The 26,516-nt window shown below is 44.8% G+C and overlaps 1 protein-coding gene across 3 annotated transcripts in view; it reads left to right on the top strand.

The window, feature by feature from the left end:
- FRMD4A (FERM domain containing 4A) overlaps window positions 1–26,516 on the top strand; it is a 367,797-nt gene that overhangs the window by 200,880 nt on the left and 140,401 nt on the right. For all 3 annotated transcript variants that reach the window (XM_068987913.1, XM_068987915.1, XM_068987914.1), the window contains exon 4: window positions 12,391–12,483. In XM_068987913.1, coding sequence (XP_068844014.1) covers window positions 12,391–12,483 — 93 coding nt within the window. The remainder of the gene's footprint in view (window positions 1–12,390; window positions 12,484–26,516) is intronic.

The following is a 26,516-nucleotide window of genomic DNA, read 5'->3' as shown; positions in this document are numbered from 1 at the left end:
CCTGGGGCCAGGGCGTTGGCTCATGGCCTCTTTGGTCATCTGACCTTTTCTCCTTTTCTTGGTGGGAAAGGAATGAATGAAAGCTGTGACCAAAGAATGGTGCCTGTGGGTGAGGCTTGGTCTGTGCAGGGTGCTTAGTTACTCAGTCATGTACGACTCTTTGTGACTCCATGGATCATATCCCGCCAGGCTCCTCTGTCCGTGGAATTCTCCAGGCAAGAATACTGGAGTGGGTTGCCAAGGGATCTTCCTGACCTAGGGATTGAACCCAGGTCTCCCACATTGCAGGTAGATTCTTCACCATCTGAGCCACCAGGGAAGTGTCTAGGGTGGTGATAATATGTCGGTAACCATTATGCTTGTCCTGTATCCTGCCTCTGCTCTCACTCTGGGCACTGCTAGACAGTAATGCCAGATCATTTAATAATTGGATTTTCAAATTCTGCGTGTGTATTGTGTGTTTGTGTGTGTGTGATTTCCGCAGGTACTACACTGTGTATTTAATAATAAAATGCAGTTGAACTTTCTGCATTTTCTTTCCTTTATTGCAATCCATGGCATACCCCATGCATTTGCCTTTTTCTTAATTCAGATCAAAACAAGACTTAGAAAGTGCTGTAGGGACTTCCCAGCCAGTTCAATGGTTAAGACTCCACTCTCCCAGTGCAGGGGGCAGTTCCATCCCTTGTTAGGGAACTTAAGGTCCCTCATGCTGCATGGTGCAGCCAAAAAAAAAAGAAGAAAAAAATGCTATAAGCTATAAAATACTGCACTAGTGTTAGGAATTGCCAGCAGTGTTATAATTCCTAATAGTACAATATGTGACTCGTGTATAGTCAGTGAGTCTTTCAGTGTGAACTGCTGTTGATGACATTTTGTGGGATCTGGATGAGCGTGGAGAAAAGAAATATGAAACAGAATGTAGATGAAACTGGAAGATTCCCTAAGTTCCTTTCACCCCGAACTTGCATTCATTAATAGCGTCCAAGGCCACAGTGCCAGACTCTGTCCAGGGATATTTCCTATGGTTAGTTAATCAATGTGGGATTAGTACTAGGTCTATCTTCTGTTTTTGAAATTCAATTTTTAAAATTGTTATGTAGAAATAATTATACAGAAAAGCTGCACAGATAGTAGAGAGTTCTCATATCCCCTTACCCAGCTTCCCCTAATGGGGACCTCATAAATACCATGTGATAAGTATCAAAACTAAGACATCAACCTTGGTGTTGATACTGTTAGTAACTGAACTACAGACTGTATTCAAATTTCACCACTTTTCCCACCGAATGTCTTTTTCTATTTCCGGATTCATGTGCATTTAGCCCCTTTTATTTTTAATAACTCGGCACAAATAAAAAAGATATACAGGCACCCTTTGTTTTTTTATGGTTTCTTTTATTGCACTTCACAGATACTGTGCTTTTTGCAGACTGAAGGTTTGTGTGGTAACCCTTCATTGAGCAAGTCAGTCAGTGCCATTTTTCCAACAGCATTCGCTCATCTTGTGTCTCTGTGTCATATGGTCTGGTAATTCTCACAATACTTCAAACTTTTTCATTTTTACTGTATTTTTTTATGGTTTTCTGTGATCGGTGATCTTTGATGTTACTCTTGTAAAAAAGATTACAACTCACAGAAGGCTCAGATGAGTGTTAGCATTTTTCAGCCATGAAGCATATTTAATTAAGTATGTACCTTGTTTTCTTAGACAATGCTACTGCGGAGTTACTAGACTACTGTATAGTGTAAACATAACTTTTATATGTACTGGGAAACCAAAAAATCCATGTGACTCTCATTTTTGTGACACTCACTTTATTTTGGTGGTCTGGAAGCAATCACATAGTTTATCTCTGAAGTGTCCATAGATAGTTATCAATGAATATCTGAAGTGTGGTGATCAATGAAAACTATGACATTTTCAGTTCAGTTCAGTTCAGTCGCTTAGTCGTGTCCAACTCTTTGCAACCCCATGAATCACAGCACGCCAGGCCTCCCTGTCCATCACCAACTCCCGGAGTTCACTCAAACTCACGTCCATCAAGTCCGTGATGCCATCCAGCCATCTCATCCTGTGTTGTCCCCTTCTCCTCCTGCCCCCAATCCCTCCCAGCATCAGAGTCTTTTCCAGTGAGTCAACTCTTCTCATGAGGTGGCCAAAGTACTGGAGTTTCAGCTTCAGCATCAGTCCCTCCAAAGAAATGCCAGGGCTGATCGCCTTCAGAATGGACTGGTTGGATCTCCTTGCAGTCCAAGGGACCCTCAAGAGTCTTCTCCAATACCACAGTTCAAAAGCATCAATTCTTTGGCACTCAGCTTTCTTCACAGTCCAACTCTCACATCCATACATGACCACAGGAAAAACCATAGCCTTGACTAGACAGACCTTTGTTGGCAAAGTAATGTCTCTGCTTTTCAATATGCTATCTAGGTTGGTCATAACTTTTCTTCCAAGGAGTAAGTGTCTTTTAACTTCATGGCTGCAGTCACCATCTGCAGTGATTTTGGAGCCCAAAAAAATAAAGTCTGACACTGTTTCCACATCTGTTTGCCATGAAGTGATGGGACCAGATGCCATGATCTTCGTTTTCTGAATGTTGAGCTTTAAGCCAACTTTTTCACTCTCCTCTTTCACTTTCATCAAGAGGCTCTTTAGTTCCTCTTCACTTTCTGCCATAGGGTGGTGTCATCTGCATATCTGAGGTTATTGATATTTCTCCTGGCAATCTTGATTCCAGCTGGTGCTTATTCCAGCCCATATTTCTCATGATGTACTCTGCATATAAGTTAAATAAGCAGGGTGACAATATACAGCCTTGACGTACTCCTTTTCCTGTTTGGAAGCAGTCTGTTGTTCCATGTCCAGTTCTAACTGTTGCTTCCTGACCTCCATATAGGTTTCTCAAGAGGCAGGTCAGGTGGTCTGGTATTCCCATCTCTTTCAGAATTTTCCACAGTTTATTGTGATCCACACAATCAAAGGCTTTGGCCTAGTCAAAAAGCAGAAATAGATGTTTTTCTGGAACTCTCTTGCTTTTTCCATGATCCAGCAGATGTTGGCAATTTGATCTCTGGTTCCTCTGCCTTTTCTAAAACCAGCTTGAACATCTGGAAGTTCACGGTTCATGTATTGCTGAAGCTTGGCTTGGAGAATTTTGAGCATTACTTTACTAGCGTGTGAGCTGAGTGCAATTGTGCGATAGTTTGAGCATTCTTTGGCATTGCCTTTCTTTGGGATTGAAATGAAAACTGACCTTTTCCAGTCCTAAAGCCACTGCAGATTTTCCCAAATTTGCTAGCATATTGAGTGCAGCACTTTCACAGCATCTTTCAGGATTTGAAACAGCTCAACTGGAATTCCATCATGTCCACGAGCTTTGTCCTTTTAGCAGTCTTTAAAATGTTCTGAAGCCAAGTAAGAGCCTAGTGTAAGTTTTTTTAAAATATGATTTTATTTATGTATTTTTGTTTGTGCTGGGTTTTCATTGCCACATGCAGTCTTTCGTTGCAGCAAGCGCAGGCTACACTTTTCGTTTCTGTGCTCAGGTGTCTCCTTGAGGTGGCTTCTCATGTTTTGGAGCACAGGCTCCAGGCACACGGGCTCTGTAGTTGCAGCACACGGCTCAGTAGTTGCAGCACACGGCTCAGTAGTTGCAGTGTTTGGCTGTAGTTGTTCCATGGCATTTGGAATCTTCCTGGATCGGGAACCAAACCCGTGTTGCCTGTGTCGCCAGGCAGATTCTCATCCACTGTGCCACCAGGGAAGTCCTAGTATAAATTGGACCTTAAAATAATTAATGTTTTGCTACTGACATGGTCCTCAACCTTGACTCCACATTGGATTCACCTTGGACCCTTTATAAAATGCCAGTGTCCGGGCCCTACCCCCAGAAATTTTGATTTAATTGGTTGGGGTGTCGCCCAAGCATGAGGATTTTTGAAAGCTCTCCAGGTGATTCTTGTGTGTAGCCAGTTTGAAAACCGCTGTCGTAGAGCAGAGGGATGCTGGTGTAAGTTGTCTCTGCCCCCTCCCTCCAGATCCAGGAAGAGAAGCTGAGTTCATTCTAACTTTGAATGTTTGGGGCCCATCAGGACTCATGCCACGAGCCTGCAAAGTTGTAAACTCTTCCCCATTCCAGATTTGGGAAACCTGTTTAGAACCCACTCAGAACTTCAGATTTCGTGTTTCCTACAGTGCAAATAGAGTAACCGAGATTTTCATTTATCAAACACTAACATTCATCATTTAAGGAAAGTTATTTTTGTATGTTATTTTTGAAATATTCCCACTGCTGTTTCAACACCCGGGCTGATTTTTTTTTTTTCGGAGGTCATGGTTCTGATGGTATAATTTAAATCCGTAAAGCCCTATTTTTAGTTATCTGATCTATTTTCAGTCATAATTTTTCCTCTGTTTGGGTTTCTATTTTTTAAAAAAATTTATTGAGGTCAAGTTGACATACAAAACTGCACATATTGAAGGTTTCCCCCGTGGCTCAGAAGGTAAAGAATCCGCCTGAAGTGCAGGAGCCACAGGAGACTCGGGTTTGACCCCCGGGTCAGGAAGAGCCCCTGGAGGAGGCAAATGGCAACCCACTCCAGTATTCTTGCCAGAAAAATCCCACAGACAGAGGAGCCTGGCGGGCTACAGTACCAAGCATCACAAAGAGTGGAGCACGACTAAGCAAGCACAGCACATACTTAGAATGTACAGTTCAGTGAGTTTGGACCTAGGCAAACATGGATAACACCCAAGTTTTTAATTTAAAAAATTTTTATTTTATATTGGACTTTAGTTGATTTATTTTATATTGGACTATAGTTGATTTACAATGTATAGGTGTACAGCAAAGTAATTCAGTTATATACATATAAATATATCTATTCTTTTTCAAATTCTTTTCCCATTTAGGTTATTATGGAATATTGGCATAAGCAAATACCTGTAACACCCAAGTTTTCCATTTTTAAAATAAAAAAGTTGACAGAGGATCCCACCATCAACAGCAACAACTGAGTAGCTTTTCGGCTATTTAGCAGAAATGGTCAAATACCCCTCAAGGTGAAGTCATGACTAACTGTAACATATTTTAATTTTAATTTTAATTTCCTGTCATAAATTTTAAGGATTCTTTGTCAAATGCTGTAAATGAGTATCTGTGTAAGAACACATTGAGAAGTATTTAGAAAGTTGAAGGAGAAAGATACAAAACTCAGTTAAGCCACTGTTGCACATTTTCAAAGCCATGTACAGTTCCAATATATTCTCACGTACCAATTAGGAAAATGAATAGTTCTTAACCTCTTATTTAATCACAGACCCCTGTGAAATTTAAGAAGTTACATTCCCTCACCCCCACAATTGTTTACACATAGAATAATTAGTGCTTAAATTTTAGAAGGTTCACAGGCACTCTGAAGCCAGAATCTAAGTTGAAGAACCGATTAAGGATTTTTTAAAAAAAACAACATGCTGTGTCTTAATTAATTGAGCCGTGAATAGGTACTGATAAGGGAGTGTGATTTATCTGGATAATTAAATGCCCATATCACACTGGAATTGCATCCGTATAAATGCCAGGACAACGAGGAGAACCCTCGGTTCAGCAGCACCTTTGAGTCCTGTGTCCCTACACTAGAACCAGGACCAGCGTGGACCGAGACATGTGAAAAGGGCCGAGTCGATGAGCATCCCCAGTCACAAGCGGATGTGCAATTTAAAAAAGCAGAAAAGCAGTTTTCCAGTTGCAGAAGAAACCACCACAAGTTGCAGCCCTGGGAATGTAATTTATTTGGAAATAGGTTTGGGATTTCCATTCATTAAATGCTCTGTACCGTGCGACCGAGGAGAAAATCAATGGCTACAACCTCGGTGCCTGGGTTGTAATAGCTGCTTCTGGGAACGTGGCATTCAGCGTTCATTACCCCCTCAGAGACAGCCCGCTGAGACCTTCAGACGCCGTGGCAAACAACAGGACCTTCTGTTCAGGAACCAGAAAAGGGCTTTAGCAGAACTCTTCCTGTGTGCAGCTAAGAGAAAAAAGAATGAGGCAACCAGAAGGGGTCTTAGGAATCCAATCTTTCTCGTGACCTTTTTCTCCCAAAGCCCAGTGGTACAGGGGAGCCCAGGCCCAGCCTAGGTGAATTCTCACTGGATACAAAGATTGTGTAGTTACGGCAGGAGCAGTGTCCAGACGTGGAGGGCAGTCATGGAACCAACAACAATATTGATCTATGGGGCTTATCTAAAGCCAGTGTATTCGCTTCTCAGCAAATGTTTCTTTAGTATCCACTACTGAGCCTGGAGAAACAGAAGTAACCGGCCTGTGAGAGCTTGTATTTTTAGTTTCGGCAGTAAATATTTAAGATATAGGTAGGAGATGCTAGAAAAGAAAATTTTGAGTAGCCTTCAGAGGACATTATAGACCAAACAATCCCTCTGTGTGTAATAAAAAAAATTAAAGGCATAAATTCAGATGGGCAAAATAGCCCATGATTTAGTCATCCAGTCTCCCTATATGTTCCTTCTCTTAAACTTCATCTGTGTGTGTGTGTTTCTCTTGTAGACACACACACACACACACACTTGAAAGCCACTCTTTGAGGGCGTCTAACTTACACCAGTATTCCTCGCTGTCCTTGCTGAGCACACGTACTTCTGACCCTAAGACACTGGACTGAATGAAGAGCAGAAATCTTCCTTTTGAAGAACTTCAAACCTAGCCTCTCCATCTAGTGACATCTGAAAGAACTTCATCTTCTTGCTTTGACATTTTTTGGAAGCGCATTCCCTAAGAATCAGTTGTCTACAATAAAAACCTCTAAAAGACACCAAGTTTCATTCTCCCCTGGGGTTCAAGACTGTTGGGTTCAGATAGACTTATCATACACCCCTACCCCAGTGATTCTCTATAAACAAAGCTCCCTTTAAGGCCTTCTCTATCGAAGGTGCCATTGTGTGAACCAGAAATCTATTTGTATTGTATGGAGAAGCTAAAAGCAATCTGTTAAATAAATGCATCCAATTTCTGTTGCCTAGAAGCAATTGCATATTTATTGCTGACCCAACAGTTTGACCTATTGCTGCCATAAACCAAATAGGTGTTATCTTAGTCAGCTTTAAAGATAGTTATCAGTCAAGCAATAACCAAAATACCATGAGCATCTGCTGGGACTTTTTTTTTTTTTTTGCTTTATTATAGGCCAGTGTACTGATATGAATTCTCAAATGAAAAATCAATGAGATAATGAAACCCAAGCTATCAGGCATCTCTTAGTTAAACTGTATAGAGAAAATGCTTCTTCTACTCTTTGCTTCCCATCCTACCTAAGGTTAAAGAAAAGAAAAAGAAAGTTTGAGGAAGAGACCTGATGTTGGGAACGAGAGGTATTACATAAGGGAAAAAAAAATCATGGCCATGAGGAATCCTTATCCTTGATATTCTTGGGTGTAGGAAATGTGACCTTGAACCCAACGCAATCAGCAGAAAATATTTTAATGCATGGAAAGTGGTGGTCTCAGAAATGGAATTTCCAGTTTCCTTTTTAATCCATCCCTTACCTTTTGCCCAGATATTGGGCAGTTAGCCTCAGGGACCCAGGGTGGGTTCTGGTGCTTCACTCTTTCCTTTTGTAGCACCTTTGTAGTGGAGAGATTGTACAGGCACATAAAGTGGAAGGGCTGCGGGACTCCAGGTGCAGGAAGAGCCCTCCTGGAGCATTTCAGAACCGTGTGTGTGTGTTGTCATTCCTTGCAGAACTGGGTTGAGGAATCTGAGTAGAGGAAGTAGGGGAGGAAGTTCATTTTCCCTCCAAGGCCAACTATTCAGTTACGGGGGAATTCTGGCCTCCTTGTTCTTTCTACTTTTTGACCATTTTCTTAATCTAGTCATTTCATGGTTTGATCAATGCTGAACTAATAATTGATGCTTTTGAACTGTGGTGTTGGAGAAGACTCTTGAGAGTCCCTTGGACTGCAAGGAGATCCAACCAGTCCATTCTGAAGGAGATCAGCCCTGGGATTTCTTTGGAAGGAATGATGCTAAAGCTGAAACTCCAGTACTTTGGCCACCTCATGCAAAGAGTTGACTCATTGGAAAGGACTCTGATGCTGGGAGGGATTGGGGGCAGGAGGAGAAGGGGACAAAAGAGGATGAGATGGCTGGATGGCATCACTGACTCGACAGACGTGAGTCTGAGTGAACTCCAGGAGTTGGTGATGGACAGGGAGGCCTGGCGTGCTGCGATTCATGGGGTCACAGAGTCGGACACGACTGAGCTGAACTGAACTGAACTAATACATGGCTGGAAACCAAGGAATTCGTCCCTATAATGTTCTTTTAAAAAGTTTAGTGTGGGTAATGAAATTACCTAGGGAAGTGGGATCCATCTACCTGTTTGTTCTCCATTAACATGGATGAAGAAGATGGGCAATGAGCAAACCCTGTAGAGTGGTACCCTAGTAACATGGTCTGTATTTCTTCAAAGGGTTCCCACTTTCAGGTTCTCCACCAAGTGAATTATGGCCCCCAGGTCAAATCCCCAGCGCTCTGAGTGGTTAGAAATGTTGTGCCCTTGGGTGGAATGAGAATTTCTCAAGCCTGACCCATTGATGGATCCTGAGGGCACAGGTAGAACATTCCATCTCGATTCCTCCTGATTCCTTGCAGGGAGGGACCATAGGAAAACTGCTGTGCACCATTCTAGTCTCTCTCTTGCAAGATTCTGGAAAAGGTCAGTCTCAGCAGACTCTTTATCAGGAGTTATTGCAAGGCAAAAGATTAAAATTTAAATCTGCACGGTCATTGGATGAATTTCTGTTCTGTTTTTACAGATTCTGTATTTGTTTGGGATCATTAATTACAGGGCCAGACTAACAGCTAAAGTTGTTTCCATTCCATCCCAAACTAACAGCCAAAGTTCTGTGACCCTGAGGCCACACTCTGAACCACCTCCTTTAAGTAACTCCTAAACCCCAAGCCAGTACTCCCCCTCCCATCCTTAATCACCCCAGAGCCAGTTACCAGAGAACCAGGGATAGCTCTGAAGACTCAGGGTCCACCAGCACTGTTCAGGCTAGCCAGTCCTAAGCTGTCCCCCATGCCTTTTCCATGAAAAACCCCAGTGAAGTCTCTTCCTGTGTCCTCCCCATATTCCTTTCTGAACAACACGGGAGCTTCTTCTCATGACCCTGCATGGGGTGGGTGCCTCTCATTTCCAGGAAACCATGAGGAACATTGAACTTTCCCTCCAGTGGCATTGACCTCTCAGTGTTGTTACTCAGTCACTTTTGTGAGTTGAGATCAGGGCACACCTCAGCTTCTTTCAGAGGTAGTCATCTAACCAGTAAGCAAGTACTTTGGCATCCATAATATTTGCCAAGTGCTATGCTGTGTTCTAGAGATGATTCTGTTTTAATGTTGAAATCATAAGTGAGCTGTAGAAACAGGTCCTATTTTTTAAATAGCTAATTGCACTAGGCTATGCTAAATGCCTTGCAGATGACGCAAACCAGAAGCTCTGAAGACATTGGAAAGAAAACCCAGACTTAGGCAATCAGAAAGCTTCACTAAAAGTAAGATTTGAACTCAACCTTGAACAGTGGCTAGCATTCAGATAAAGAGGATAGAGAGAATGTTCCAAGGAGGAGAAACCAAATGATCGAAGTCCTGGGGTGAGCGTGCATATGACATGTTTGCAGGAGGCTGAGCACAAAGAGAGGATCCTGGAAGACGTTGGACATTTTCAGAGGCCGAAGTGGGGGTGGGGGGAGGCTGTGGGTTATTACACCTTGATAATGAGGGCTGTTTGTCTCACCTTCCAGGTAATCAAAAATGCACATGCTGTTACCTGAGGGAGTAGATCTCTCTGTGTTTTTTGTATGTAGAAAGTCTGTTGAGGAAAAGCGTGTACACAGAGTAAGTTCCATGGACTTTGGGAAGGGCAGCCGCAGAGCTGTGCCCAGGATGGGTGCTGTGAGCGTCCAGAGGAGGACCCGCAGCCCAGGCTGGTGTGTGGTGTGAGGAAGGGGTACCGGGGAAGGCTTCACAGAGGAGACACGGGAGAGCTGTGTCTTGAAGGATGGGCCAGACTTCACTGGGCACTGGAGAGGAAGAAGGGCGTTCTAGGCAGAGGGGACAGCATGAGTTAAGGCACAGAGGTTTAAAACAACATGAGCCCCATCGGGCATTGCCAGCATTTCAGGTCTGACCAGAGACAGCGGTGGCCTTGAGGCCTTCTGTTTCCAGACCCCTTGTTCTTTCGAACAAAAGTTTATCCTGCCTTTCTGGAAGATGTTGGTCCAATTGTTTTGCACAGAGAACTTTTTTCTATTTTTTTTTTAACCCTTATACTCAGAATTGAGAAACTGCTTTAAACATGAAAGATAAAGTTAATTTTTAAAAAATGTTTTGTCAAGATGAAAATTCCTGGAGGAGAAAGAGGCCAGAGTTCCTCCGACAGACACTCTTTTGAGGCAGCCCTCACCTTCATTTCTGGAGCCATGGGCTTGGGCTTAGTTGAAAGAGGGGTGTGTTTATTTTTGGGTGCAGAAGGTGCGGTCTGAAAGACATCTTAAAATGGAGATGGAAAGCCTCCAGCTTTCATTATTTGGAGGCTTGGAGGAGCAAACCTTTTAATACGGTGACGCAACGGCTTTTGTTCAGTAAGCACAGCCTTTCACATGGGTGTATACGTTATAAACACCAGTGTTACACAGCATCGGCCCCTGAAGAAATGTTGTGCAATAGTGTCTGTTCAGCTGGGCTTACTGAGTCACAGAGATGGTGGGACTCTGAACCCTTCTGAATGATGGGCTGAGACTGGGGAAGGAGAGGAGAGGAAAGGGACAAGGTGGATCCCTTTGCTCATCCTTGTTCTGTGATTCTGTCTTGCTCTTCAAAGACCAAGCTCCTCAACTTGTCACCAAGACCCTGGTCCCCACTCTCCAGCCTCATCCCTTTCTGTTCACTTGATACCATGGTGCCAGGTTTTTCTCCCCACCTCAGGGCCTTTGCACATGCTGGCCTTGCTGCTTGGAATGTTATTTCCACTTCCTCTTTGCTTTCCTCCCATCATTCTTCAAATCTCAATCAAACACCAAGCAGCATTTCTTGGACCCCAAGACTAGATCGGGCCCTTACAGGTCCTAATACTATTAGTAATTGCAGAATTAATCGTGAAAATAATTGCTGAGTTCCTGTCTCCTCACAAGAATATAAGCATCAGGGGTAAAGGGACTGTGTCAATTTTGCTTACTGCTACATCTCCAGACCCTTATCTGGAGAAGATAATCAATTAATATTTATGGAGGGAGGAAGGGAAGGAAGAAATAATGCAGAAGTGACCCCATTTGCATATCATCAAGTACTTCCATGGTTCACTGTTTAAAATAGCTTTAATGAGGTAAAATTGACACGCAGTAAACTACACAATTAAAGTTTACAATTTCCTAAGTGTTGATATGTCTGCACTCAAGAAACTATCACCACTTTCAAGATAATGAACATCTCCATCACACCCAAAGGTTTGCTTGTCCCCCACCACACACACACACACACACACACTGTCCCCCCATCACAAACCCCTGGCAACCATCAATCTGCTTTCTGTCGCCGCAGATTAGTTTGAACTTTCTAGAGTTTTCTATAAATGGTATCATACAATCTGTACTCTGTTTGTCTGGCTTCTCCCACTCAGGATAATTATTTTGAGATTCATCTTTGTTGCTCTTTGTATTAATAGCTCATTGTCTTTGTTACAGGATAGTATTCCTTGCTATATCGTAATTGGTCCATTCCCCTGTGATCAACATTGGGGTTGTTTCAAGTTTCAAGCTATTACAAATAACATGAACATCTGTGTGTGAAAGTCATTGTATGGATGTCTGCTTTTATTTCTCTTGGGTAAATTCCTAGGAGTGGAGAGGCTGGGTCCTGTGCTAGGCGTATGCTTCAGTTTTAAAGAAATTGTCTCTGATTCACTTTGTACCCCATCCGCTTCCAGCATGATATGGTGAAGATTGCTAACATGTTTCTAAAGTGTGTTTGGAGGCCTTCAGACAGAAAAGACTGTCATTCTTCCCTGTGGTGGTCAGGGAATTCAGGACAAAAAAAAAGAATGATTGCCTTTTCATTTCAGTGCCATGGAGGAAATGGACTGCGGGTCTCAAATCCCCAGCTTTGACTGTTACATGGTCTCTCCTCCTGATGCACAGTGTTCCTCCGATGTTTCCTTTGGTGTCTGCAAATTACTAGAACTTAAGAGTGAAGCAGAGGTCCGCGTTTATCTGTGCTCCAGCATGTACTGTATATGCAGACATAGACCTTCACCCCAAGAAACTTTGGCAAAACCCCAAAGGTCTAATCCACTGGTCTCTCTTTTCCACAGGGGACACTTGAACTGGCTTCAGCTAGATCGAAGAGTCTTGGAACATGACTTCCCCAAAAAGTCGGGACCAGTGGTTTTATACTTTTGTGTCAGGTATGAACATTGGGTGTCCACCCTTCTGCTTTTTTTTTCCCCTTTGTCAGAAAAGCTCAGGAGGGTAGAGCAAACAAAGAAAAGGGAACTCAGGTTTATCTTGGTTCTCTGCCAGGAGTAGAGCTCATGGTATAGAGTTCCATGTAAACACAGGGCGTGAGTGTGTAAGGCTTGGACGTACATGTTTTTGCTCTGGCACTAGGATGCTTGTGTGGAATGAAGGTAACACCTTTTTGGTTTTGCTTTTTGGGTGGGGGAAAGGGGAAGAGGGCATATATCTCAAAGGAAACTGAGTCTCTGAGAATAACACAAACCTGTGGATTCCTTTGTTGGTGTTTGAAGCCACATAACAAAAGTCTGTGTATTCTTTCTTTCTGTCGCCAGTGCCGCTTGGCTTCTTGAAACTTGTATGCTTTATCCCAGATAGGAATAGGTGCAGCCTAGCAACAAACCACAGATAAATGCATTTCCCAGTATGGGAAACTAAGGTATAATAATATTTCAGAAACAGTAGGAATTTTCTGTCCATTAATTTAGTGTAAGAATTTTTATTTTGTGACTGCAGAGAACTATATGCTTCTCACATTTAATGTTTGCAACAATCTAATGAAATCAACCAGACTTACCACTTGGGCTTGCAAAAGGTTGTGTGAAGCCAGAGGGGGGATCACGTCAGGGGTTCAAGGGCAAAGTATTGATGCAAATCATGTGAAACAGATCCAGAATCTGAGCCCCCAGATCCAGCAGCTGAGTACCCTGTCTGTTGAGCACCAGGCTGTTTCTGCTGCATAGCTGCAGAGGTGTTTGGGTTCAAATGCTTCAGTCTTAAAATGCACACCAACCCTCCCACCCAAGGCATAGACTCAGTGCCTTTAAAATATGTGAATAGAAATTCAAGAGCAGAACACCATTGCATTAGAATTGAGTTCTTCCTAAAGAACACGACTAGGAATGCAGTTTTAATCAAAGCCACCCTGATACCACGAAAGGCAAAAATCAGAGGTAAAGGTTCCTCTCCCAGGTGGGAACATGTGTCTGTATTTCAGCTGATGGAGTAAATTTAAACTTGTTTTTAATGCCTTTTTGAATTGTTGAACAGCTGGGAACATATCAGAACTGATCTTTACAATTCCCATCCCTGATGAGCCTGCTTTCTGTGTCATATTCTCTTTAATGGGGGCTACATTTTCTCAGATAAATGGAAAAGTCATTCTATAAAGCAAAGAGGAACAGTAACACCAGGAGGGGTGGCAGCATCAAGGGAGACTTGCTTGCATTTAAGCAGGTCATGAACTCATAATCAGAGGGGAACTCGTCCATACACTTGACATGTACCTGGTCCCCCTTCTTCTTGGTGTCTTTCTGCCAACATTAGTCAAGAAGAGAAACACTGGGCTGGTTGCATATTAGCTATTTTTCAAGTGTTTGCTATGAGATGAGTTTTTGTGGGTTTGGGGAACCAAGCTTTGAAGAAAAGCTTGGGACAGCATGAGATTGCCTGGTTGCAATGTTTCCAATTGAGGATCTGCATGCCAAAACGTCCAAATCTTTCCAGGCCGATGTCTCTCCCTGGAACCAGATACACAGAGGACTGCTGCGGTAGACCAGTGCAACCAGCCTGGCAACAGGCTGACTGAAGACCCAAGGACATGTGTTTTCTTGGTTTGCTGAAGCAGGCATCTCCCCAAATGCTCACTGGGAAAATCTCTCCAAAATCACATTTAGTGATGGAGACCCCACAGAAACACAAGGCAGAGCTTCCTGTAGCTCATCCTACCAGCAGGTCTTTCTGAAGAGCCTCAGGTTTCTATTTCTGGTTACTTCTTGGCCACGTGTGGAGGTCAAACTCAACAGGTCCAAAGCCAAATTCATCATCTTCCCACCCACCTCCCCAGACCTCCTGTGATCACATCAAATGTGACATTGTTATCCATTTATTATAGGCTTAAATCATTGTTGTTGGTTGTTTTGTTTTGTTTTGTTTTGTTTTGAGCTAAAACACAATTTATTGTCTTACAGTTCTGGAGATCAGAAGTTCTAGAGATCAGAAGTCCCAAAAGGATCTTATAAGGCTAAAATCAAGCTGTGGGCAGCAGGATCATATTCCTTCTGGATTCTCTAGGGGAGGATCCTTTCTTTGCCCTTTCCAGATTCAAGAGTTGAGTCTTAAATCTTTTTTTTTTCTTTTTTTGGTCTTGAAAGTGAAAGTGGCAGTCTATTAGTCATGTCCAACTCTTTGTGACCCCATGGAATCCTCTGTCCATGGGATTTCCCAGGCAAGAATACTGGAGTGGTTAGCCATTCCCTTCTCCAGGGGATCTTCCAAACCCAGGAATCAAACCTGGGTCTCCTGCAATGTAGGCAGATTCTTTACCATCTGAGTCACCAGGGAAGCCCTTTTTATTTTTTTAATCTTATGACTATAAATTCAAAATTAACCTTAGTTAATTTATTTAACTACATTGATCTAAAATAAAGGTCTCAGCAGGCCTGTGTTGCCTGCTTAAGGTTCTCAAAGAGTCAATTCCCTTGACTTTTAAAAAAATTTTATCTTGGCTATGTTGGGTCTTTGTTGTGGCCCAAGAGCTTCTCTTGGAGAAGGCAATGGCACCCACTCCAGTACTCTTGCCTGGAAAATCCCATGGATGGAGGAGCCTGGTAGGCTGCAGTCCATGGGGTCACTAAGAGTCAGATACGACTGAGCAACTTCACTTTCACTTTTCACTTTCATGCATTGGAGAAGAAAATGGCAACCCACTCCAGTGTTCTTGCATTGAGAATCCCAGGGACGAGGGAGCCTGGTGGGCTGCCGTCTGTGGGGTCACACAGAGTCAGACACGACTGAAGTGACTTAGCAGCAGCAGCAGCAAGAGCTTCTCTAGTTGTGGCATAGGCTTAGTTGCCCCGAGTTACGTGGGATCTTAATTCCCTAATCAGAGATCGAACCTGCATCTCCTGCACTGGAAGGCAGATTTTTAACCACCAGACCACCAGAGTAGGCCCTGTTCCCTTGACTTTTGCCACTTTCAAGAGACTGCCCACATTCTTAGACTCAAGGCCCCTTTCCCCTACCTTGAAAGGCAGCAATGTCAGTAGGCTTAAATCTTAAAGTCTGTCCTCCTTTCCTTTCCCTCAGATTGTTACAGGCATTAATTCTCTGCTGCTGCTTACAAAATCTTTCTCTGCTTTTCCCTCTCCTCTCTATTACCTGAACTCAGGCCCTCATCTTCTGTCACTTGAATTATTACATCAGCCTCCCAGGGAGGGTGTCTCCTGGAACCCCTACTTCCCTGAGTCCCCACTTTGCAGCTGGCTGAAGAGCACAGATCAAAACTATGATCATTTGTCTTCTCCCAGAGAGGAGGCAGATTCTCCCTCGGAGATGAATTCTATGCTTTTACCTTGATTTTCAGCCTGGGAAGAATTCCCAGTTTATAACTTCATGCCTTTCTGAGGATGGCTACAGGCTATATTTTTCCAAAGGAGTGGTATGACAAATTATCTTCATAAAAGACCCAGACCTTGGAGTATACCAGAGTCTCCGAAAGACATCCTGTCCAACTGGGTTCTTTCTCTTTGTGTCCATACTGACCTTTCTAAGCAAGAAGCCAGGTGTCCATCGTCCGTGCATTCCCCATGCATCCTGACTCTCCACCCCCTCACTGCCACGCTCCTTTCCTTTAAACATCTATGTTACATCTGTATAACATGTGTACAGTCATATCAGAGAATAAAGGCAGAAGAAAACCACCTGATAAAAGAGACCATGGGAGAGATTGGCTCTAAGCCAATCCTAAGCCAAGATTTAGGAACTCATCAAGTAGAAATCTTAACCCTGTGTCACCAAGGATCTGTGTTTGTGCTGCCACCCAGCATAGCTTGTTCCTTGGCATTTATATATTCTTTCACTGCAGTGCATATTCAAAACATCTAGTGAAGGCAGAATTAGCTCCTCCTTTCAGCCAGTTAAAAATAGGACCCAAATATATTAATAAATAATGTGAGTTGGAACTCACAGAATTCTGTTTCATCCTCTAAGCCAGGAAATAAACTTTTCCCTCTGATAGCTCAGTTGGTAAAGAATCTGCCTGCAATGCAGGAGACCCCAGTTTGATTCCTGGGTCAGGAAGATCTGCTGGAAAAGGGATACCCACTCTGGTATTCTTGGGCTTCCCTGGTGGCTCAACTGGTAAAGAATCCACCTATAATGCGGGAGACCTGGCTTGGGAACATCCCTGGAGAAGGGAAAGGCTACCCACTCCAGTATTCTGGCCTGGAGAATTCCATGGACTGTAGAGTCCCTGGGGTTGCAAAGAGTTGGACACGACTGAGCAACTTTCACTGTCTTTCACGTCCTTGGAGGGTGTGAAGCAGCATTCAGCTGCACACAGCCTCAGAATGACAGGAAGGAGGGCTGAGAACCTGCCATCACTGACCCGTTATTTAGCCTCAAAGGGACTTGATCCCTACAACTCTCATCAATCAAATGACCAGGAATGGCCACAGCAAGATCAGGGTCTTAGTAATTACCTAAAAAGGAAAAAGGTCAGAGAGAAGGCAACTGTCCATTACTGTGGGTGAATTAGTTTGCAACAGTCCTTGAAGCAGCTGTTGTTTTTCCTAATCAAGATAAGGAGATGGGGAACCAAGATGTTTAGGTAAATTCTCTCCCCAGCATGGCTAGTAAGTTACTGTATCTGTCCAGCCAGATCTGACTCCCATCCTGGGGCCCTGCCCCCTGCACCACGCAGTCTCCCTCTCACAAATGAAAAGGGACATCAAGATTGCTGATCAGGGAGCCCACCGTTGCTCCCTGTGCAGGCAGGGCCAGAGGACCTGAGTCGAGATCACTATCCTTGACCCATCTTGGGCTCCATGCTTGGCCTCATCTGCAGCCCTGGCGTCCATCTGCAAAGGACAACTTCACCCAGCACTGGGTGAGAGGGCTGGTGAAAGAGGCAGCCCTCTCAGACCTGACCTTGCTGCTCTGGGACTGCCCAAGTCAGCACCATGGACAGAGCGCCCTCTGCGGGGACAACCGCAACCTGCAGTCCCGAAGCTTGGCAGCCCCATTGGAAACCACCTTAGCAAATGGAAGGGGAGTCTTAAAGAGGGAAGCAGAGCTGTGTGCCATTAGTCCCTCTTGAGAGGGACCTGCCATCTCCTGACAACAGGGACCTCCAGTATGGAGACATTCTGCCCTGTGCTGTGGTCTCTCCTATTCTACAGAGAAAATGCCTCTGTCCAGCTGGTCCCTTTTTGTCATTCTGAGCTGCATCACTGCTGGACATTAAGACCAAAAGCCTATCATTTCAACTACGGGTTGTCAACAGCTTTCTAACTTGTGAACTCCATGCTAAGTACTCACCATCATTGATGGGTTTGGGTATTGGTTTATGAATATTCATTGGGGGCTTGTATGATGTAGATGCTGTTTGAGGATTTAAGAATAGATCAGTGAACAAATTAAACCCTCCAACTTCCAAGGTCCCTTTCTCCCACCTCCATCCCTCTCTCCCTCTTCCTCTCCCTCATACACACACACACCCCTCATTCCATCATCTGAGGCTGGCAGGTCCACAAACCTTCTAGTTCCGGCGCCTCCCACCACCTCAGGGAGCTCACTCCCCTCAGTCTCCGCTCTTTTTCTCTATCTTAAGCCACTTATTCTCCATGGACCCCTCCCCTCCACATCCACAGCACTCTCACCCTCACAAAAGAAAATGCCCTCCCTGACTTGCCTCCTCCTGCAGCTCCCACTCCTATGCCCCCTTCTGTTCGCAGCAGAGGTTCAGAAGGGTAGACTTGCTGCCCCCTTTCCCATGTCCCACTGATCCCTCAGTCTGTAGGGTCCATTGTCTGGTCCCATCAGCCCCATGGTAACTGGAGATCTCTGGGCACCAAATTGCACAGGCACTTCTCTGCCCTCCTGTCTGAATCAAATAACATCATCATCTTTCTGCCCCAAACCTGGTCTTCTTGCTTTGATGCCTCCTTATCTCTGCAGCGGGCACCACCACCCATTTAGCCCAAGCCAGTAACTTGAAAGTCAGCCTGGATGTCATCTGCTCTCTCCCACCTGTTCCCTTCTCTGTCCTCTTATCTGTGAATTCCTCTTATCTAATATATCTCAAATAGCTCTGTCCTTTACCTATCATGGGCTTCCCTGGTGGCTCAGATAATTAAGAATCTGTCTGCAATGCAGGAGACCTAGGTTCAATCCCTGGGTCAGGGAGATAACCCTGGAGAATGGAATCACAGCCTACTCCAGTATTCTTACCTGGAGAATTGCATCGACAGAGGAGCCTGGTGGGCTACAGTCCATGGGGTCACAAAGAGTCAGACACAACTGAGTGACTAACATTTTCACTTTTACCCTCCCTGTACATGCCCCTGTCTGTAATTAGGACCTTCATAATTCTCAGCGGATCCTGAAATCTCCTTGTTCATCTCTGCTTCAGGTCTTGGCCCCTCCCACCCTCTTCTCTATGTTGTCACTGAGCACGTTTCTAGGATTGTCGTTTGACCCCCAATGCATTATCGTGCTAAGGCTGCCCTCACTTGTCCTGGGTGACCTGACTTGTGCATGCCTCTCCAGCCTCGTCTCTCCCCACCCCCTGACACCTCACACATCCTCTACAAGCCTCCCAGGGATCAGTGTTTGACAAAGATCACATTCAATGACAAGATCATTGTTTAATGCCGTGAGGCAAGCTCCCCAAATTGAGAGCAGTGACCCTCTGGTAGAGACCACCAGTCAAACTTAATAAATAGGTCAAGAGGGTTTCCCTGGTGGTCTGGCAGTCAAGACTTGCCTTGCAGTGCAGGGGACACTGGTTCGTTTGATCCCTGGTCCGGGAAGTCCCAACACGCCACAGGGCAGCTAAGCCCACGTGCCTAGAGACTGCTCTGCAACAAGAGAAGCCACCACAGTGAGAAGCCGTGCACTGCAGCTGGGGAGTAGCCCCTACTTGCCACCACTGGGGAAAGCCCACACACAGCAACAAAGACCCAGAACAACCAAGCACAATTACGAAAAAAAGAAATAGTTCAAGAAAAGATAGAAGGAAAAATATGCCTACTCACCCAAAGAAGTCGCTCTGTCCTTTTTCGTTTTTTTTTTTTTTCTGACTACGAGACAGGTGGGATCTCATCTCTGATCAGGGATTGAACCCATGGTGCCTCCGTTGGAAGCACAGAATCTTTACCACTGGACTGCCAGGGAAGTCCCCTTCTTTTTTTCTTTTTTTTTTTTTAATGGAGTTGAGTTTGTGCTCAGGATAATTCCTCCATGTCTGGGTGTTCCTTTCATTGTGTATTCTCCAGCCAACTGTTCTTGGAGCTCTGGTCATCGACCCTGTTTGTAGGAAAATAAATAGAAATTAGATGTGTCTCTTCAAACCTAGAGTTTCACAAACAATAAACTAAAGTGAGCTACAGAGAAGAAAAAGAAAAGAGAGGAGATGCCAGGAAGCTGTCATCTGGGAGGGGGGACATTATAGCCGAGTTCACGACCTGCCTGTTGGTGTCTTTCCGGGCTGATTAAGACAGAAATTGCTGGTTCCTGTCACTCGCAGCAACGACGATGGTGTGGACCTAAAAGGAGGTGTCTGCTAACCAGAACTCGCTAGATCTCAACTGGGTGTCCCAGTTAGGATTCTCAGCGCTGTTGAAATTCTCAACATCAGAGATACTTGGCTGCAGAAACTCACAGCAGTATTAATTATCCTTCTCATTACTATCGCTCCTTTTTGCTACCAAAAGCCAGCTTTCCAAATGTGACATTTGTGTTCATTACGAAATGAAATCATTGGGCCATTTAATTAACACTTGCCGTAAATAGTCAGTGATTCCCAAGTGCCAAGTGGGGATGTGAGAGGGAAGAGGAGGAGCGAGGGGGCCCGTAGGAGCCCCTAGCTGATGTCATCCTGCAGAGTGGTGTTCAGTCTGCCGCCACCTGAGGCTTCTACAGGTTAAGGGGACCAGACTCCCCGAAGGCTCCAGAGCCTTGAGTATTGAATACACTCAGACATGTACTAGCGTAGCACATACATATTCCTACTTCAGACCATCTGATAAAATATCCTCAGACTAGCATCATCTGGGTCAGGTTGCGTGTGGCATCAGTCACGGTACTGAGCCAGGTTTGCCTGTGGCCCAGAGCACTGTTTCCTTTGACTCAAAAAGAAGCCCTGTGATTCAGTCCTACTGGGAATTCCCTGGCAGTCCAGTGGTTAGGACTTGGTGCTTTCACTGCCCAGGGCCTGGGTTTAGTGCCTGGGCAGGGAACTAAGATGTCACAAGCTGCACAGCATGGGAGAATAAAGAAAAAGATTCAGCCCTATTAAATGTGCTGAAGAACCTGTTTTAGGTTTTTTGAAAAAATATTTATTTATTTGCCTGCATTGGGTCTTAGTTGCAGCACGTGGGATCTTTGTTATGGCATGTGGGTTTCTCTGGTTGTGGTTCACTGGCTTAGTTGCCCCAAAGCATGTGGGATCTTAGGTTTCCAACCAGGGGTTAAACCAGCATCCCCTGCATTGGAAGGCAGATTCTTAATCTCCAAACCACCAGGGAAGTTCCCATGAAGAACCTGTTTTAGGGTGTAGGCCTTATTATTATTCAGGTACTTGGGGCCAACAGATAAGGAAATGACGAACATTGAAAAGAGAGACTGCTAGTTGATTCCCAAGAGGAGAGGGTTCCCAGCAGAGTAAAGCACATGGGGAAGCACCAGGCTCAGCCAGGAAGCAGAGGGAGTGAGATACCTGTGGGCTAGAGCCATTACTGTGGTTTCTGCAGGAATAGATCAGGCGCCATAAGCAGGCTTAGGACTGGCTAGTTTGAATAACTTCAGCAGCCTCTGGGGGTATGTGGACTCTCCCAATTTATCCAGTTCTTGGCTCTGAGATAATTAAGGTGAATAGCAGCCTGGAGTGTGAAATTCCCCTGGGGCAGGCGAGGAAAGGGGTTGTAGGCATTGGATTGCCCACAGGGTAAGCAAGACCCCAGATGTCAAGGCATCCAGACCCCTCGGTTAATACAGAATCAGACTTGGAATCATCCACACAGACCCTCTGAATACGAGAGACATCATCTGTTTCCTTAGTTTTACCCGGAGACCTGGAATGTTTTTTGTGAACCCGCTCTAACACTGACAGTCCGCACTGGTAGGTAAGGAAGTGCAACATCGCCATCTAGTGCCTCAAAGGAGGACCTTTTACAAAGTTCTCAGGAAAAACCAAAAGAGCAGATAAGTGTTAGTCGCTCAGCTGTGCCGGACTCTGCCACCCCATGGACTGTAGCTTGCCAGATCTTCTCTGTCCATGGGATTTCCCAGGCAAGAATACTGGAATGGGTAGCCATTCCCTTCTCCAGGGATCTTCCCACCCCAGGGATCAAACCCAGGTCTCCTGCATTGCAGGCAGATTCTTTACCATCTGAGCTACCAGGAAAGCCCAAAAGAACACAACTGGGATCTCCACTTTGAACAGACACTGTCAACCTTCCCCATTTCCCTAGAAGTTCTCTCCGAGCGTGTGCTGGGCTTTGGTGTGGGATTGAGATGTCCAAGGTCTGTTTTCCTCTGGGCATTTTTGACGCACCAGCTCCCTAGCACAGATGGAAAGTCCAGGATGAATTAAATATCCAGGATTACAGAACAATAATATGACAGCCCTGGAACTCACCGGGTTTCCCGGGCTGTTTCTTGGTGATAAAGGTTAACAGGAAACTGCTTTCCAGTTTCTCTCAAAGAGAAGTGATTTTTTTCCCCTGCACCTCAGAATATAGTTATTTCCTCCACCTTCCTGTCTCTTGTGAAGCCAGAGAACAAATGCTACCTCAAAAGGCATAAAATTTGCCCTCTCATTTCAGTTTCTCATTATTAGAGAGCTGGAAAGGGAATTGTAATGTTTTTGCTTAATATGCTGTTGAAGAAAAAATTGGGAGGGGGTGGGACAGAATGTCTTCACTCCTTAATTGTCAAGTATTAAAATGAATGGGATCGAGACATAAGGCATTGTTTTGAAAATCAAGTTATTTCAGACCCAACAGCTTTAGGTTCATAATTATTACAGAACTAAGGTCACTCACTGGCAAATTCCAGAAGCCTCTGCTGTTCTCCTGGCTCTAGGATTCAAAGTCATCAGCATATCTCTGTGAACAGCTTTGCATGTTCACACTGAGAGAAGGGGTAGAGGGGCAGGGGCTGGGTATGGAGTGTAAGGACCCCTAATCATTATAAATGGTCTGGGAAATCATTTATTTTTTTTTTTCCTCCCTCCCACATGTCTTTGTCACTCATTTCACTGTCCAATAAGAACTCCCAACAGTGGTGTATGGAGAGGAGAACAGTTGAAAATCAGACCTTTTCACTCATAGAAACTTACATGTTATATATACAGTGGAATACTGTTCAGCCATAAAAAGGACAAAATAATGCCATTTGCAGCAATATGGATGAAACTAGAGATTATCATACTATGTGAAGTAACTCAGAAAAAGGAAGACAAGTGCCATATGATATCACTTTTAGGTGAAATCTAAGCTGTGACACAAAAGGAGCTCATCTGTGGAATAGAAACAGACTCACAAGACATAGAGGACAGACTTGTGGCTGCCAAGGGGGGAGGCAGGAAGGGAGAGGGATGGACTGGGACCTGGGGTTTGGTACCCTGCCAGACTCCTCTGTCCACGGAATTCTCCAGGCAAGAATGCTGGAGTAGGGTTTCCCTGGTGGCTCAGTGGTAAAGAATCTGCCTGCCAGTGTAGGAGGCACGGGTTCGACCCCGGATATGGGAAGATCCCTTATGCTGCAGAGTAACTAAGCCAGTGCACCACAGCTGCTGAGCCTGTGCAGTGCTCAGGAGCCGCAACTGCTGAGCCCATGTGGTGCAGCACCTACTGAAGCTCTCGCACCCCAGAGCCCGTGCTCCAAACAAGAGACGCCAGTGCAATGAGAAGCTTGCGAGCTGCAACTAGAGAGTTGCCCCTGCTCTTGCAACTAGAGAAAAACTCATGCAGCAGCGAAGACCCAGCACAGCCAAAAATTTAAAAAATATATATATATATACATATATATATATCTAAAAAAAGGAATGCTGGAGTGGGTAGCCATTCCCTTCTCCAGGGCATCTTCCCAACCCAGGGATCAAACCTGGGTCTCCTGCATTATAGGTAGATTCTTCACTGTCTGAGCTACCAGGGTACCCCAGATACAAATTGTTACATTTAGCATGGATAAACAGCAAGGTCCTACTATATAGCACAGGGAACTATATTCAATATCCTGTGATAAGCCATAATGGAAAATAATAAGAATATAAAGAAATAAAATTTTAAAAAATTGTACATGTCGGTGCCAGGTCCTGGATTAGTGCTGGGAATGCAAAAATGAATGAGATTGGGTCCCAGCCCTTAAGGAGTCAGCAGCCTAGTGAGAAGGCATCTCAGGGAACAGGGAATCACAGGACCAGGGGCCACACAATAAGCAGAGGGTGTCACAGGAGCCCAGGAGAGGAGATCCTCTGTGGGGACCGTCCACAGAGTCAATGAAAACATGTCATGACTGAGCAAGGCGGGGGAGAGCAGGAGTGAGCTGGGATCTGCAGCAGGAGTGTTCTGGGGTGAGAGGAATAGTTTGGACACAGGTATAGAGGCAGAATTGATTGATTTGTAATAGGCCGCCCTTGCAGGTCTCTGGGCTTCCCTGGTAGCTCAGCTGGTAAAGAATCCACCTGCAATGCAGGAGACCCCAGGTCGATTCCTGGGCTGGGGACATCCCCTAGAGGAGGACATGGCAACCCACTCCAGTGTTCCTTCCTAGAGAATCCCATGGACAGAGGAGCCTGGTGGGCTACAGTCCATGTGGTCGCAGAGTCAGACACACTGAGCGAGTAAGCACAGCACAGCAAGTCTCCCAGCTAATCTGGCTTTGCTCTCCCCAACCCCCTGCCCCAAAGCCCGTCCTGAGCCTTTGTCACCCTCCCCTCCCCCACCTGCCTTCCTTTCCCTTCCCTTCCATCTGTCTGCCTTCTTTCCTTCTGATTTTGCTATTCTGACTACCCATCGCCAAGAACCTTTTACAAGGGATGGAGACTTTTAAATGACATCACACTTAACTTGCAGTCGGTTCTCCATATGCATGGATCAGATGTAAAACCCTGATATGTACCGACTGTAGTGCGCCATTTTATATCAGAGACTTGAGCATCCAAGGGATACCCTTGGGGAGGGGGTCCTGGAACCAATCCCCTGCCAATACAGAGAGACAACTGTGTTTTGCTTTGAGAAGTAGAATTTGCTACCGCATTTCAAGTCTTTGTTATTAGGAGAGTGAAAGGGGCGCAGCTTCCCAGTTTCTCTGAGACAGCTGCAGACGCTTTATGGAGACCTTCATGACCTAAAACGCTTGGTCCAAAAGCAGGAGGCAAGTGCTTTGTATTTTCAGTAGGGGAAAGGGGTAATCAGCCAGCCTGTTCATTCCCAGGCTTCACACAAATGAAGATGGTATTGTAATTTCCAGAAATTTTGTAGACCTTTCATGATGGTAATTGTAGGACTAATATCTGTGGATTGAAAATATCTACTAATATCTAAAGTTATTCTGGAGTTACTCACAAATTTAACTGAATCTGTGTTGTATTCATCACAACAGCCTCTGTGCATATCTGTGAAATGGTCAAAGATGTTGTTTACTTAGCTGTAGACCAGAGGTTGCAAAGTGGGATGCCGTGGACTTACCCTAGCCTACACAAACATGTTGTTTGCCTTATGCAATGTTGGTGTGTTGGTTTTGCTGTGTTTATTGTTGTTTACTCTTGAAGTCATGTCCGACTCTTTTGCAACCCCGTGGACTGTAGCCCGTCACCTCCTCTGTCCATAGAATTCTCCAGACAAGAATACTGGAGTGGGTTGCCATTTCCTTCTCCAGTAGATTTTCCCAGCCCAGGGATCTGCATGCAGGCAGATTCTTTACCACTGAGACACCAGGAAGCTCTTAATCTGAATTAGGTTCCAGTATTTGAAAGCAGCAAATATTTTAGGTGGGGAACTGCTGATGGCGTGCGGGTGTCCTTTATAGTCTGGCAAGCAGAAGCCCAGCATGACTTGTCCTGAATCACACAGCCCTGGGCGCAGATTACGGGGCTCTTGGCTCCCTCCCCGTGACTCCTTCCATCACATCTTAATGCTGTTCTGAAAGACCACAGCACTTGTTTTTTTCTCATTTCGCCTTCCACTCCCTCTTAGTGCCTCCAGTTTCCACAAGGCAGGTGCCCCCAGTTTCCACAAGGCAGGTACCCAGGTTCCATGAGGCCCCCCCAGGAGTTGTCACCCCTCACTCAGAGCCTCCTCCCCTCCAAGGCTCTGCGTGCCAATCATTTCCTTCTCCCTGTCATCCCGGCTCCCTCAGTACAGCTGATCCTGAGACAAGTACAAGTGCCTTATCTAATTAGGGAATTGAATAAACTCCAGAATCAACTTGTAAAGACTTATTGAATGCAAACTTAAATAATTTCAGCATGTGTCGTCTTGAAAAAAACCCCATAAGCTTCATCTGCATAAGAATCCAATTTTCATTTGGCTTCATGTTTATGAATATCACAGTGTTAAGAACACCGGCCCCAGCCTTCTGGATGTGGAGATGTCAAACCCCACCTTGCTGTCTTCAGAAGATCTGTCATAACCGTTTCAAAGAAAAATAAGGCCTTTTATTCGACTAAGCAAAAGAAATTATCTTTTAAAACTCCAACTTAACAGTGATTAGGACAGAAAGTAATGTAATGGAAACAAGTGACATTGTAAAAAAAAATTGGGAACAGGTAAGGAAAATAGAAGTAAATGGTCAAGTTCAAGTTTACTCCTGGAGGCTGACGGCGAACCTGGCTCCTAGCTATGGGAAGGGCTGTCAGTCTTGATGGTCCTAATCCACTATAATAAAACTTGAAAAGCACCAAGGAATTGATGACTTTTTGTTTTGTTCCTGTTGTGTTGGAAGTCCTCATCCTCCAGTCAGATCATGTAACTCAGAC

This window comes from Capricornis sumatraensis, chromosome 15, assembly GCF_032405125.1.
Source record: "Capricornis sumatraensis isolate serow.1 chromosome 15, serow.2, whole genome shotgun sequence".
NCBI lineage: Eukaryota > Metazoa > Chordata > Mammalia > Artiodactyla > Bovidae > Capricornis > Capricornis sumatraensis.
Note: the sequence above shows the minus strand (reverse complement) of the source record. Positions and strands in the feature narration are given on the sequence as shown.